The 15,516-nt window shown below is 40.6% G+C and overlaps 1 protein-coding gene across 21 annotated transcripts in view; it reads right to left on the bottom strand.

The window, feature by feature from the left end:
- Positions 1 to 14,843, bottom strand: part of LOC117141957 (protein phosphatase 1 regulatory subunit 12C) — a 29,713-nt gene extending 14,870 nt beyond the window's left edge. For 5 of the 21 annotated variants that reach the window (XR_004459518.1, XM_033305732.1, XM_033305716.1 and 2 more), the window contains exons 1-11: positions 14,655 to 14,843; positions 13,253 to 13,804; positions 4,838 to 4,950; positions 4,219 to 4,773; positions 3,860 to 3,948; positions 3,042 to 3,155; positions 2,735 to 2,825; positions 1,613 to 1,993; positions 955 to 1,047; positions 759 to 887; positions 249 to 465 (exon numbers count right to left, since the gene is read on the bottom strand). Coding sequence is in view for 20 of the 21 variants with exons in the window: in XM_033305732.1 (XP_033161623.1) it covers positions 249 to 465; positions 759 to 887; positions 955 to 1,047; positions 1,613 to 1,993; positions 2,735 to 2,825; positions 3,042 to 3,155; positions 3,860 to 3,948; positions 4,219 to 4,773; positions 4,838 to 4,950; positions 13,253 to 13,507 (2,037 nt within the window). In the remaining variant the exon portion in view is untranslated. Of the gene's footprint in view, positions 1 to 248; positions 466 to 758; positions 888 to 954; positions 1,048 to 1,612; positions 1,994 to 2,734; positions 2,826 to 3,041; positions 3,156 to 3,859; positions 3,949 to 4,218; positions 4,774 to 4,837; positions 4,951 to 13,252; positions 13,805 to 14,630 lie in introns of all 21 variants that reach the window. The other 16 variants (XM_033305722.1, XM_033305739.1, XM_033305720.1 and 13 more) reach the window with 11 other exon arrangements.
- Between the last annotated feature and the right edge of the window lie 673 nt (positions 14,844 to 15,516).

Genomic DNA, 15,516 nt, shown 5'->3' with positions numbered 1-15,516 from the left:
ATAAGCATATATTTTTTTCGGTTTTTGATCTGGTGTGTATTGCTCAACGTTTGAGTGGGTGTGAACTGCATGTGGACATCGTGTGTGGATGGGGCCTGTAATCCCGGCTAGGACTACAGGTATGAGATCTAACAATGAGTCTATGAAGAGAGCTTCCTCGAGTGTGAATGTTTCGGTTTGGTTTTTGTTGTGATAGCCTGGGGTGAGTGATCTGGTTAGAGTGTCCACTTGGACACTGGGCTACTTACGCCGCTGTTGCTGATCGTGTTCGTGGTGGTGGTGCTGATATTATTGTTATTGTTGTTGTTGGCCATGCCCATGTTCTTCTTCTTAACCAGCTCCTCGGCACTCTTGATCTCGTCCAGGGTGACACCTTGAGTGGACCGGCGAGTCTCCCTCACGCGCTTAGCATGTGCCTTTCGCTGAGTTTCGCTCTCCTCATCACGCACCGGTGGCACAAAGGATCTACGTTTGGGTTGAGTGAAAATATGTAGTTTTAGAATTTGTTACAGCACTAACTATTATACATTGCATTAAATTAAAGAGCGGCTACAGCGTTTGGAAGTCAGTAGCAACACATCGAGCCTTAAAATCTTTATTAACACGTGGTTATTCAATCGATCGGCAAGTTCAAAGTCAACCTCATAAAATCATGCTACAAAAAACTTCGCTTTCTTGGGAGCAAAAATCGGGTTAGCAACTTTTTAGCGGGGTTAGCTCAACGTCAACGAAAACAACCATTAAATCTTGCTCATTACTTGAAGAAGTTCTTGATCATATTGCTCGCGGATTGTTTGGGCGGTGGCTTGGAGCTCTCCGCATCGCTGACACTGGCCGTGGACGAGCTGCCATTATTGCTCTTTTCTGCTATTTTCGCTGTAACTTGGCTAATTGATCGACAATGGAGTTTTTTTAAAGGAGTAATATACATCATATTTTACAAAATAAACTTACCTGCGAATTGGTGGGGTCTGTACAGTTGTCGATGGAGAATTGATCGCCGTGGCTGCTGTGCTCGTGGGCGTGGCAATCGTAACGGTCGGTTTCCTGAGGATAATCAAAGTAGAATGATTTTAGAGAAGGATTCAAAGTTGAACTGGGAATACAGCCAAGAGTAGGTAGACGACATTGGTGCGTGGCCTAGGAAAATATGTTAAATAGTTTGGTGCAATGAGTTATTATACTGAAGGTGTAGACGAGAAGAAGCTAAGCAAAAGCACAGTCAGGTTAATAGTTACAAAAAATTAGGCTTGGGTTAACAGCTATGAGAGTAGGCATGGTTTTTAAACTAGATCAGATTTTAGGACTATTGAGTATCAACTAATACATAATTGTATCTATCAAGTAGCTTAGAAATACATTAAACAATTTGAATCATACTAGAATATAAAGGTGGCCTTTAATACCTTTTATTTATATTTTTATTTTTATTTATATCAACTCTACTTGAAATTCCCATTTAAAACTCATAACAAATTCAAATAATGAAATACATAGAAATACATACAATACTAGTTCCCTTTTTACACCTTAACAAATTCTACTTAATTTAACTAACAAATCTGATCTAGTCTGTTTCTTTTTTTTGGGATGTGTTGAATGCAAAACAAACCTGTAATACATTGAGTTATCTTTGAGTGAGGCCGATCTTTGTACGCTATATAATTGATTTGCTGACGATGCTGCTGCTGCTACTGGTTGTTGTTGTGGTGTGCTTGTGTTGGTGGTGTTCGAGTGGGTGTTGTTGAATGTACTGGATGTTGTTGTTGTTGTTGTGGGGGTGCTTGTTGTCGTTGTGGTGCCAGCAGCATATCCCAATAGCAGATCGCTTTTGTTGTTGTTATTGTTGTTATTATGATAGTTATTGCTACTTAGGTTATTATTGTTATTGGATTTGTTGGCAGCAGCGGCATTAGCATTCGCATTCGCCGGCAAAATGGGACAGGAATTGGCCTTTATGCGTGCCCGCAGCTCATTGTACTTTTGATAGAACCTGTCATTCGGATTCGATTCGATTCGATTTTGGCCGTTTTCGAGCGAGGATCGTGCGTTTTCGAGCGTTTTTCGAACGTTCGTGCGGGCGGGCGTACAGGTGGGCGGGCGGGTGGTCGTAGCGAGCAGGTGGGCGAGCGGGCAGGTTAGATTTCGGGATAAGCGTTTTGATGAGTTTGTTGTTTTTGGTTGGTTGTGGTGCGTTGGCAATGCAATTATTTTTTGATCGATTTTTGATTGTTGTTTGGAAAAAATTGGGTGGAAAAAAAATAAAGCAAAACAAAAATTTTAAAATCAATACAATACTTTGTTTTCCCTTATTTGTTGCCTTTTGCAGTCAACGCTTCACTTTGCCAAAATGCGAATGGTGTGTTATGGAAAAAGCTCATAAACGCAAAGCTTGTGATTCATAAAGATTCTCAGAGCTTTCCCAGATCCATGATACAATCATGGGTAAATTTAAACAATTTATCAGTATATGAATTTCGTGAATAGCTGAATGAGTGGTTAACAATTTTAGCGTGAATGTGTGTGTGATGATGATGATAAGCAAATGCAATCGGCAAAAGTGAAAAGCGAACTGCAAAAATCAACCAATAAATCAAATCAAGACCTTTCGGTGCAATTTGGCCGATCGATGTAGTACATCATAATCATTGTTTATGTGGGTTAATCTGAGATGCGATTGGGTGTTTGTGTGTGAGCGGCACGCAATGTTTTATTTTCTTGGGATTCAACTCACTTTTGATCGTTCTCAAAGCTTTGCGTGCGCCGCAAAATGACGTCGTTGGCGGTCTCCGAGCTATTGCTGCTGAGCTCTCTATCAGGAACTTCTGCAAAATGGTAATTATATTGATTATTACTATCTGATTCGATTACGAACGTTGCCAATCAGTGCGCTTGAAGAGATTGCAGATAGCTAGAACACGACATGATCTCGAAATAGATTCGTATATAGTATTTCCTTTATGAAACAATTTAACTTTATTTAGAAATATCTTTCTATCTCCAAACCCTAAAGCGCACTTCATAGCTCCGTTAGGACTTACGATTATTAGTGGGACTGTCGCTGGGAGTGCGTGGCAGTTTGCGTCGCCATGGCGCCTCCTCCTCGACTGGATGCTCGACGGCGTGGATCTGCTGGTTGGGCTTGACGTTCTCAGCTGTAAGAGCAACAGGTGAAAAGTGTTAATATACACCTTGAAAACATTTTACAACTAGGATTAGGTTAGTGGCTATTGGGCGGGCTTATCACAGAAAGGTTTCGGCGAGGAACTCCTCAATCAGGACGCAAAACAAATGCCGACTACCTTCGCTCTCGGAGAGGCTGGTCAAGTGTGAGCTTTCCGTGGAATCACTCAGCTCTTCTGTATCGCTCTGGCCACTGGCCACCACTTCGCCAACTCCACCAACATCATCATCATTATCACCATCATCATTATCATCAGCAGCAGCGTTTGGAATCGAAGAATTAGCTTCGGTAGCTTCACTTGAGCCACTGGCAGCTGCAGTGTGCGTGATTTACAAGCAGAGACAATACACAAATACAGAGAGATAGATAGAGACACTATACAGATACAGAGAGAGAAAAGAGGGGATACCACTGATGGATGATCATGATCGTGATGAAGGCAAATTATTATACTGGACAATGTGATCTTGAGTGACTAAAATACGAGAGGCAGTGGCAAATGTTTTACGATTAAATGCTCCAACAACAAAAGGTTATCGCGCATGAGAACCTAAACAGGATAATAAACAGGACGAACACAAGAGTGTATGTGTGCGAGAAATCAAAGAAAGCTATTCGTTTATATCATGAGTCCAGGGTAAGTTGGAGCTAGCTCCAATTTGAAGGCATACGCACCATCCTTTGTGGCATCAGTTCTCACTTCAACGCGCACCAGTTTAGTGGGCGTCTTGTCCACGTGATTTTCCATTGCATCTGAGATTCTGCTGAAAAGTAAAAACAATTGATGGATTAGTTATGTTTCTTTTTTTACAGAATGCAAGGCTATGCAGACTATGAATAATTTAACGTATACATTTACAAAATATTTTTGAAGAATATGCGTAATTTTCAGTAAAATAATATTAAGACGAATATGTGATACAACAAAAATACTACGCTTTTGGAATATGCTTTCAAATGTTTGCCAATATATTAAGCTAAATACCTCTTCATTATGTTTTCATTAAAATCTTGCTATAACTAAATAATCTCACCTTATTTGACTAGATGGTCGCCGCTTGTTGCGTTTGTTGGCCCGCAGTTCTTCCAGGAATTTGACTATTTTGCGATCGGCCACATCGATGCATGACTGCCCGGCATAGTTCCGTATATCCATGTCGGCCAGTGACTCCACGAGCATCTCGGCCGTCTCCCGTTGACCCCAATGCGATGCCGCGTGCAGTGGCGTCCAGCCATCGTTATCCTGGCGATCCACATTGCCACGTCCGGCCAGGAGCAGACCCAGCACTTTCGTGTAACCCTTTGCGGCGGCTACATGGAGGGCTGTGGCTCCCGTTTTCGGATGCGGTCTATCCACCTCGGCGGCATCGCTTCTCAGCCACTTTTTGGCATCGTTCAGCATAGCCTGCTCCTCGGCCTTTCGAGCCTCATCCACGTTGATGTTTAGCTCCTGCACCATCTTCTCCATGTAGTCAATCATGGCCATGTGCTGCACATCGATGGCCAAATCCAAGGCCAGATCGCCATCGCTGTTCACAGCGGCCACATCAGCGCCATTTTCCACCAAATACCGAGCTATGCTCACAAATCTAGAAAATTAATTAAGCACAAAATGAGTAATGAAATTGATTGCAATTTGGACTGGAAACTCACCCGCAGGAGGCAGTGGCGTGCAGGGGCGTCCAGCCCTCGTTATCCTGGCGGTTTATGTCGGCACCTCGTTCCACCAGAAACTCCACCATGTCCAGATTGTCGTCTATGCACGCCTGTAAATTGGCAAAATGAGTGTTCGATTAAGTAAGCGGAATGGAATTCTTTTTTACTAAATATATCTTTATAGCGTAAAGTTTATGATTTTCATCAATTAAGGACAAAATAAACTACACATTTTCTCAAGTCTCAAGTTTCTCACAAATTACAAACGTCTATCCATTGTAAATTACTCATCTTCTGGATGAGACTGCCCCATTGTGATTCCAAATTGAAAGGTCAAAGCCATAAACATCAATCCTTGAAAGCGTTCTACTTTGCCAAACGAAATGTATTTATTTAAATTTTTATGGCCAGAAAAACAATTCGATTTCCCGACCAGAGTCGTAAATGCAGTGCATAAAAAGTTGAATCAACTTTCGTAGAAGAGATTCGCTTTGCAGCCGCCTGCCTTCGATTTGCTTTTATAAGAGAGCTAGTAAATGTTTTAAAAATTTGTGTGTTTATCTTGCTAAAACGCTAAAGTAAACAGCCAGAAGGCAAAAGCCAAAGCGGAGCGTATTCAGTCAGCATGCTTGGGTTGTTTATGCGGATTTCCGCTGAACCCGCCTAGACATCTCTTCATTTGGCTGGATGGTTGGATGGCACATGCACGCCACCGAACGACGATGATATCATCGTCGGCGACTCCGGCGCTTCTTTGGGGCCGCTGCTATCTGGGAACCAGCGAGGAACAACCCAGCCCAGTCCAGTCCAACCCAACCCAACCCAATCCAATCCGACCCCACAACAATGTCGGTGTGCGACGCGAGTGGAGACGACAACGCCTCGTAGTTGCAAATGCCGATAAGCATTCTTGGGCGCAAAAGCAACAGCTCCGCCGAAAGAAAAGAAAGTAAAAGAACAGGCCCACAACAAAAGGCGCTAGACTCTATCAATGCACAGAACGAAAAATTCGAATAGAGTCACATTCCAATTGTGTTTTGTATGGGTTCTTATCTGCGAGATATTCATTCAAGAGGGCTTATGTTATTGGCAAGTTTTTGGAAGCAAGGCTATTAACATATTTTGCTTATCGACAGAACACAATCGCTACAGTTAACTCAGAAAATTTGGTTTGTTCTTTATAGCTGGTACTCACAGTAGTGATACAAATTACTTATAAACTTATAATTTCTTATAAATTACTTACAAATTACTTATAACATAGAACGAATATTATTCAATATTAAAGTTTTTCAGATATTAAATGTTCTTTATCATATTTTCCCCAGTGTATTGCCCCCACCCTCCCCTCCCCTCCCCGCATTTGATAACAGCGCCCGTTTGAGGAGTGGGGCATTATACAAATCAAATGACCGATTCTCTCTATCCATTCTCTTCTTTTTCCCGTCCCCTACCACCGCATACATATGTTAATTCCGATTTTTTACTGACCAAGCTTCAAAGTGACTTCTTTGCCGTTGCTTTTAAAATCCAAAAGCCATTTCCATTTCGCAGTAAAACGCATACAAAACAAAAAAAAACTCTGAAGAAGGCTAGAAAGTGTGAGCGAAACGACGGCGGGTGGGCCCAAACAATTTGTAAATCTGGAACGCAGCCAATTAATTAATTATGAACAATTTTGATAATAAACCGAGCGGCAGGAAAAAGGGGTTTTGCGAAAAGACAACGCCCACGCGTGACCATCCGCAAATCAACTTGACGACAATGTCCAATGGCATTTTTTGTGGTATGCAAACATTTTTGACACCAGCTACTCCATCAGCGAACAAATTCCCTCGATTCGCCGCCAGACTTTTGGGCCTTTAATGTCAGCAGAGCAACGGATTCTGCGCTATTTCCATTTGCATGGCCAACCCGAAAAAGCGGTGAAAAACGCGAAAAGCAGAAAGTAAAGTAAAAAAAAAAAACAAATGCATGCTAAGTTTAGCCTTTTGTTTTGGCACGCCATTGAGCGGCATTTTCAGCCGTTGCACGCCAAATGTTATTCACCTCGCCGCATTACGTATACGCCGCGTAGGCCAGCAGCCAACAGCCAACAGCGACTTGTTGAGACGGCTTTCAGACTCTGGGCCGCCAGCTTAACGTGGCTCATTACGCGGCAGTTTGCCAGGCGCCAAGCTCCATTTGGCCCATTTGGCTTTTGTTAACCATCAATGCACATAATTCTGGCTTATAACTCAATATCCTGCATAATTCCCCTGATGAAGAAGGCAGGCAGGAGAGTTCCACGTTAAACACTACTTCAGAGTTAGGTCTGAAGGATTTTGGCTTAACTAGCGCAGGCTATTAAGTATTCAAGTCATAACTGATTACATTGCAGATGAACTTTGGAAAGAAAAACAACTTCACCACAAGTTCAAGCAAAGCTAAGTTTTTCAACTAATGAATTGTTCATTAGGTGAATAATCCTTTGAAATTTGTGTTGGGTTGTTTGTTCAACTGCTAAATCAAGAAACCACTTAATTAAGAAATAATTACAACGAACTTATTATTATTTTGCTTTAATTATTTTCATAATTATTTCATAATTTTTCCGTTTTATGTGGATACATTTATTCCCCTTGTTTAAAATCGTTATTTCAACAATTTATTGTATTTTAAAATACGTTTTAAGAAACATTCCTGGGCACTCATTGAAACGAGCAAATATGCATATATTATAATTGAAATGCCAAAACAGGCGAGCACAAACGCTTGAGTTCAATAAATTACAAATTTGGATTAGCGCCACAAGATAAAAGTGCAAAGAAGATACATAAACCATATGATATATATGCGCACATATAGAAAATGTATATACGTATGTATATATACCTAGACGTGCCTATATCCCGCCGATTTTGAGGCATTTGCTCTGTGTGAAATGTTCTAACATATTGCAGAGCCTATTTAAACATTTCGATCGTATCTATTTCGCTTATTTTCTCTCGGGTAGCATGTATCTCATGTAGCTCAATAGCATTTTGCCACTAAAAATGCTTGGCATATTTTTGCCAAATTGTATAACGATTTATACGGCGCCATTTGAGTAGGAGCTCTTGGTGGTCAGCAATTGCAAATTGTTTCCGACTTTGAATATATTTTTATTTCTAATTTCTTTCGAGTAGTCAGTCGTCCACCAGGTGCGGCCAGACATCTGGCTGGACCAAAGAGAGAAGTGTGAAAAATCATGAACACCAGCTATTCCACAGTGAAAAATAAACAAACCGAAAGAAAAACCGAACGGAAACCAGAATCTAGACAATTTCCTTATGATTCCAAAGATTTATGCTCTGCTTGCGAAATTACATTGTAATTATAACATTCGAAACACAGGTGGATATTATTAAGTCTTATGTAAAATGTAATCGAGGTTCTTAGAAATAAATTTGGCAAAGCTTTTGCTTGCACTAAGCTTTTCACAATAAAATCTTATCTTTCAATGTTTATTTACCCAAGATTTCAAGTGTGAATAAGCTGATATTATAATCAGTCTAAAACTTTCACCTGTGCAGTTTTCGATTCTACGAAGTTGTAGTTGATAAAAAATATATATGGTTCTAAAATACAAGATAAATCGTAAAGGTGCCATAGAAAGAACTATGATGGATATTGAAAACATTTCCTGCTGGCAAATGTTTAAAAGTTTCTGCAATTTCAACGATATTTGCCAAGAACAAAAAATACAACAATAATTTCATTAAACACGTATAGAATTGAACATATTTTTTCCGCCGAACTATTTCTAAACTCATGTCGTCATGGCTTGGCAAAAATTATCGTATTTTTTCGTATAGTTCCCGCTGGTTTCGGTTGCTTTATCCATAAAACAGCAGATTTCAAATCGTTTGTGTGTGCGGCGCGTGCGAGCTAAATGTACATAATAATTATAATAATAATGATTATAATAGAATTGGCAACCAGAAATGATGGAAAATAAAAGATTGTTTAGGCCGTCTAAGACGAAGGAACTCGGTTGTAAAACGAGGCATTTTTAATGGCATACATTTCGCGTCTGTCTATGGCTAGAAATGGTATTATGCAACGCACATACTGGCAGCAGATACAGATACAGATACAAATGCGAGTTGCGGACTACGGACTGCAGACATCACATCAAATTGTATCTGGCATAGAGCGAATTTTCATTTTGATCATTCGCATTCGTTTTGTTATTTTGGGTGTAAAGCACGAAACGAGAAATAAATCAAATCAAGTGTAGCGACCGCATCCATTTATATACAACAACCAAAGCCCAAACAGATACATCCAGACAGATCATTCTTGAGGATATTCCATTTGTTGTATCTGTGAATCTGTGCGTCTGTGCGTCTGTAGTTTGTAGCTTGTGCGTTTCAACAGCTGTCCGTCCCGTCAGTCCGTCGAGAACCGGGCCAAGGTTAGAAAACACGTCAATAAAGCGCGTTAGCCGACAGCAACAAATCTACCAGCGGTGTGTGTTTTCATTTTGGATTTGGGAAAACTCACGCAGCTTTTCCCAACTCCCCAAACACACAGATTCGATTCCATTCGATTCGATCAGGACTCGTCATCCATCCGTGATCACGATCGTCATGTCAGCAGATCGACAATTGTTACGATTATTATGCACTCAGCTCTGACTATAGCTCAATTTAACAGAAGTCTTGACAGAATAATTTCTTAATTTATGCGGCGCCAGTTGGCCTGCCCCTGCCCCTCCCCCCCCCCCCTCCTATAAAAATCGAAATATATCAATTGCTAATTGGCAGAAATGTATGTATATAAATCAATTTCTTAATTTGAGCAAATCATTGATAGAGGCTGATTAATGAAGAAACACAGATTCGCACTCAGGGGACCAAAACCTGATTGGATGTTTGAAAGAGTTTATACAGATGGGTAAATTAGGCAAAATGATATTTTCATTTAAATGATTTTTATTCACAAAAGAAGATAAAAGAAGCATCAAATAAATATAGTTTCTTGATTTGATATTTCTGTGTGTTCCTAATAAATTCTGTTTTGGAACGTACCGTAATAGTTTCACTTCAAAGCTACAAAATGATTCATTTGATTATAATATAACAACAAGAACCATAAATATTGCGGAAAAGCCCACGTATTTCCAAAAGTTCCAATTTTACCACACACATCTAATTTGTGTGAAACGGTGTGGACCTTGAAATACAATTCTATAAAATATATTTCAAGCAAAAAGCGCCGCATTATCCTTGAACTGCATTTAAACGTAGATATCTGAGTCGGAACGCTTGTAAACAGCCGTAATTTATTGCCATTTCTTTGATAATTTCCCACTTGTCCCCCAGCGAGTTTGAACGTCAATGGACGCAGCGACCGCTTGTAGGCCACATGAAAAATCAAAGTCAGCCAGCGGCATGGATATACACGGTCACTTGCAACAGCCTCCTCCTGCTCCCATCCTCCCCATCCTCGCTTTTCTATCTGCCGCTCCATCAGTCAACATCATTCATATAAAGACCAAGGTAGCGGCGGTAAACAGTGGAACTGGTGATTCTTTAAATATTTAATATATTTTAGAATTAGGTTTCTCACTTCTGATTATGCTCCATCATGACCCAGCAGTTCATTTCCTCCACTTATTTATCAAGCAAACATTGGTGTTGACGCAATACACAATTCAATCTCATTCGCGTGCATAACAAGTATTTATCACCAAGTTCAAAGGTTATGTTTCATTTTCTTTTAGCGAGAATTTTCAGTATTTTATGTTTTAATATTTCTTGCTGTTTATGCATGAGTTAAGCTCACATGATTAGTAATATTTAATAAATATGAAAAGAACATTATCTTGCATTACATTGTAATGTAACAATAGCATTTTTTGAAACTTATTTTATGTGCTTTGTTATTGTTTTGTAATAAATATTTAATATTTAAGAACTGCGCAGTTGAGGCCGCCTAAAAAGTAACCTGCTGCAGGAGACTACATTTTGTAACCATTTTTATTAGACTTTTAACCACTGTGGGCCATCCTGTTCGCAGCCATCGTGTCGCATGCCATTGAAAATGTGTTGCAGGTGCAGGTGTGGTGCTGTCGTTGTCAATGCTCATGAATGGAAGGCCCAAAACGTTGCAAGCACATACGTACATATGTGAATGTGAAGTTGATGCGGCATGGGGCAAAGGAAGGCGTCTACGAAGAAAAGGGTGGGCGGGGGCGTACTTTTGCAACCATTAGAGGACTTGTAAGTGCAGGCGATAAGATAATTATTTTAATAAATGCAATCGAAATTCCGCTTTGCGGTCGAACAAAAAACGACAGCGGCAAGTGAAGCAAATAGCCGCAGGTTGCGGCCGCACTTGCACCGCAAACAATGTGGCAGGTAATTCAAAACGTTTGCACTGTGCTCCCATTGTTATTATTATTTATTATTGTGCTGCTCGCTCGCAGCCGCTGTTGCTGTAATTACAGTGCACTCGCAGACAGTGAAGCCTCCCCGCAAGGCCCGCCCATCCCGCACTCAACAAATTAGCATCTGGTTAACAAGTGCGCCACCGCGGTTAAACGGTGAAAATCTACGACTCTTCGCTGGCGCAGCATAATTAGAATCAATTATATCGAATTGGAGCAGAGCGCACACAGTGAGCGCAAGATGGGTGTGGACAGGCGGCACTCTTGCAAATTGACTCGGGAATTTGTTTGGGTAAACCATTTCGGCCTTTTCTATATTTGATTTCCCAAATAACAATGTGTTTTGTTGATAAAACAAATATAATTTGTTGTTCTGTTATAGCTAATACCAAATTAAATTTGAGAATAGTGAGCGCAAGAAGGGAGTGGACAGGAAATCGACTAGGAAATTTCAGGGAAATCTTAAAAGGGAAATTCATTTTAAAAAATCGTATTTAATTGAAACCCCAAAATATTGATGTATTCTTCCAGCATATCTTAATACTATTTTATAACAATTTTTAAACGTTAAATAAACTCTCCATGAAATAGTTACTAAATGATATGATATAAATCACAAATCTTTATTTGTTCTTTCTATTATTTTCTATTAATTAAGTAAAACTTTTTCTTGATCTAGAACAATAGAACGAATTTCCATGATAAGTACGGAAAATTTAAGCTTTTTATTTCATTTCCGTGCCAGCAAAGCATCATTAAATTCCTATTCTTCGACATGCCACAAAATCGAGTCAAACAAATGGGAGGAAAACTGAAAATGATTTTGCGAAAATCTTTGGGCTTTCAATATGTAAACGCGCTTTCGTGTGTATGGGTTTTGTATGTTTTTCTTGGTTGTTAAAAATAGAACATTTTGTATTTTTCTTATTTAATGCTTTTGGCCGTTTGCCTTTTGCTTGTGGCTGTTGTTGTTGGCCATGCCGTTCTGGCCATTCGACTTGTAAATCGTCGGCTTGCATTAGCCATGTATTTGCTGTATTTGTTAATATTCGAAATTCGAATTGTTGTTGCGGCGGCGGTGTTGAAACCGCAGAAAGAGCACGAAATACCCAACAACAATAATGGTCGAGCGTCTAGCGAACGGCCCCTGCACAGTGGGCCTAAACAGTATGGATCATTCTTGACCTTGATTGAATATTCTATTAAAATTCCTAACTAATAACGTGAATATGTTATATTGCTGTCTTATTTATTTGGTAATTATTTTCGTTTGCTGCTAGATATTCTTTTAGTTTTTTAATAATTTCATCCCATGACCCCATGCAATTTGACCCACAGTGCGACCCACGTCAGCACCACAGTTGGACGCAACGCAACAGTGTCGAAACTGCAGCTCCCTGCGCCCGTTCCACCCCGTCCCCGCCCCCACTCCACCCACCACCCCCTCGCCCAGTCGCGTGATCGCAGTTGCGGCAGACTGACGCAACGCCTAGCCGCCTTCTAAAGTGGGGAAATCAATCCCTGGTGCCAGGGGATGCAGTGTGAATATTCACATTTAATTAACTGGAAATTGCACCTGCTGAAAATGCAACCCTTAATAGAATGTCCAATACTCGCCACTTCCACCCAAATAACAAGGAAATAATTTGATTATATAGCAAAGTTTCTATTTCACTTTGTAATTTGTATGTTTGCAAACGCTTACTTAAGCGAGAATTATCCATAACCCTATGACTATTGTCTTTTTCTAGCGATTTTTATTTATTATATTATATTATTTTTTTAATTGCTTATGCCTTTATGTTTTATTTATTTACAAATTGACTAGTTGAGCAAAAATAAGAACATTGTTGGGTAATTAGAAGTATTTCCTCAAAGTAGAACCATTCAAACGTTACATTTCCCTTTATTTTAGTTATAAATATACAGTAGTTAAGATACAACCCTATAAGAACTATTCCAAAGTGTCAATAAATACAGAATACTGGCAGACTCACCTGGTGCAGGGCGGTGAGTCCATCGACGTTGGCGGTGTTGATGTCGGCGCCCTGGTCGAGCAGCTGGACGACCTCGTCCTTGTCGCCGGAGAGGCAGGCGGCGAGGAAGACACAGCCGGAGCTGAACTTAATCCTGCGCCCGTGCTCGTGCCGGGGGGTGGGGGCGGCGCGGTTGGTGTCCGACTCCTCCCATCGCTTCAGCTGCTCGGCGCGCTTCATCATCGCCGAGTTGTTGCGCGCGTCCAGCGAGGACATCTTGGCAGATCCTTCTTGGCCAGACGAACGATCTGCTCCTTCCGATAATCCTGCTACTTGCTGCAGAGCACGCGCTCTGTGAGATCGCTCGACTGCTCCAGATGTGTGTAGTAGCCTTTGTATGTAGCAATTGCTCTATCGATATTGCTTTATTGCGCTTTTGTTTGCAGTGGGAATTGGGTTTTGATTTTGCACTATTTATAGAAAATGCTTCACACTTTCGATTTTCGATCACAACTACACTTTTGCTGTTTGTACTACTGCTTCTGCTGCTCCTGCTTCTTCTTCTCCTGCTTGCTGATTATTATTATTTTACGATTTTTCTATTTTCTTTGCGTGTGTGTGCGCGTGCGTGCGTGCGTGTGCGTTTGCTTTATCAGCCAACTTCTTGGCGTTTTCTTCTCCGCTCACTCACACAATGTCGCAATCGGGAACGCTCCCTCTCTCTCACTCGCTCTCTCGCAAAACAATGCTATTTGTTGTTGTTTAACGCGCACCTTTGTTGTTGCATTTAATGGAAATTACACAAGAGGTTAGGGCAAGAAAATAGGAAATACGTTAGGGGAAATTAATATTTTGCAACTGCTTTATTCAGAGCTACCAGCTGCTGGGCTACATAGTGTTAAGCAAACACATTTTCATATCAATTAAAAACACTTGCGGGCATTTTAGCAGCCGCTTGTTTTTTTTACACTTTGTTTATCATTCTCCCTTTCGCGCTCTCTCTCTCTGCCTCTCACACACACCCATGCAGTTAGGGCTTGCATACGGAGAGCGCGAATGGCTGAACCTGCATGTGTGTGTGTTACCAATTTGACATAAATTCAACAGCCGCGACGCTGACGTCGCGAGTAAATAGAACGAAAATGGAAGCCGCGTATTTTTTCACGCACTAAATTGCGATGATTTTATGTAATTGGGCAGGCTGGCGGTATTGCACAAAAGTCCTTGCAAATGCGAGTGCAATTATGTAAAGGCATTTTTACATCGCCCCACATTTTACATTCCACTCCACACTCACACACACATTCACTCGCCTCGCACACAGACGCAGCACATACACAAGTATGCCGCACACGCACGTAGAGAAAAATGGATTGCAGTAGAAACTTTTCACACACACCGAAAGGCCAAGCGAAAAACGCACCTTTCCCGCGAAATTCCCAGAACTTTCAGTGCTCTCTGGGCTTTAATGGCTGCAGGACTCTCCGCTGAAGCGCTCCTCGTCCGCGAGGCACTGGTATTTCACTTTATTTTGCATATTTTCGCTGGCGTTCAAATCGAATTTCATCCGCACGAAGTTCACAGACCAAAATTTTTTGACGATGTGAATCGGAGGGCAATGCGCGGTATATTTAGCCATTTTCTCGCCTGGTCACACTAACGCCGCTCACAAAATTGTAGATGGCGCTTTAATTATGTTAACACTTATCAGTGCTGTTATGGACCGATATATTTAACGATGTTAATTCAATTATCGTCATTATTTTTGTTTGTTATTTTGTTTGGATTTATTCCTGGTTTGATAATGGGAATTCCCGAAAGCGGATCATTTATTAAAGAAGATTACAATATCTCTTTTTTCACTGAATAGAACTAAAAAATTGCTTAAGCTTGTTGTTCAGAAAAATGATATTTTAAGGCCGATAACCGAAACAATTGATGATAAAAAATTTCCAAACTGAGCCAAGTATTTTATATTACTGGGAGTTATCGGGATGCCGAAGTTTGTGCTTTTTCTGTTTGTGCCCTTAATTATTTAGTCAAATCGAGACAAAGTGTTAGTTAGCCGCTAACTCTAATTCTGATGAATCTAAATGAACTCTGTTTTCGCGATGTTACTGGACCGGGTAACAGACCTCTGTTCTATAAGTAGCTTAATTTTGTACATGTGTTATACCTGAACTACCGTTTCGATTTCCAAACCGTTTTATTCGATAAGTGTTGGTTGAAAACGCTGCTGACGGCCTAGCGAAAACTTGATCCAACTAAAACATCTCATCGATATC

The sequence above is a fragment of the Drosophila mauritiana genome, chromosome 3L, assembly GCF_004382145.1.
Source record: "Drosophila mauritiana strain mau12 chromosome 3L, ASM438214v1, whole genome shotgun sequence".
NCBI classification, from domain to species: Eukaryota; Metazoa; Arthropoda; class Insecta; order Diptera; family Drosophilidae; genus Drosophila; species Drosophila mauritiana.
This window is presented reverse-complemented; position numbering and strand designations above follow the sequence as displayed.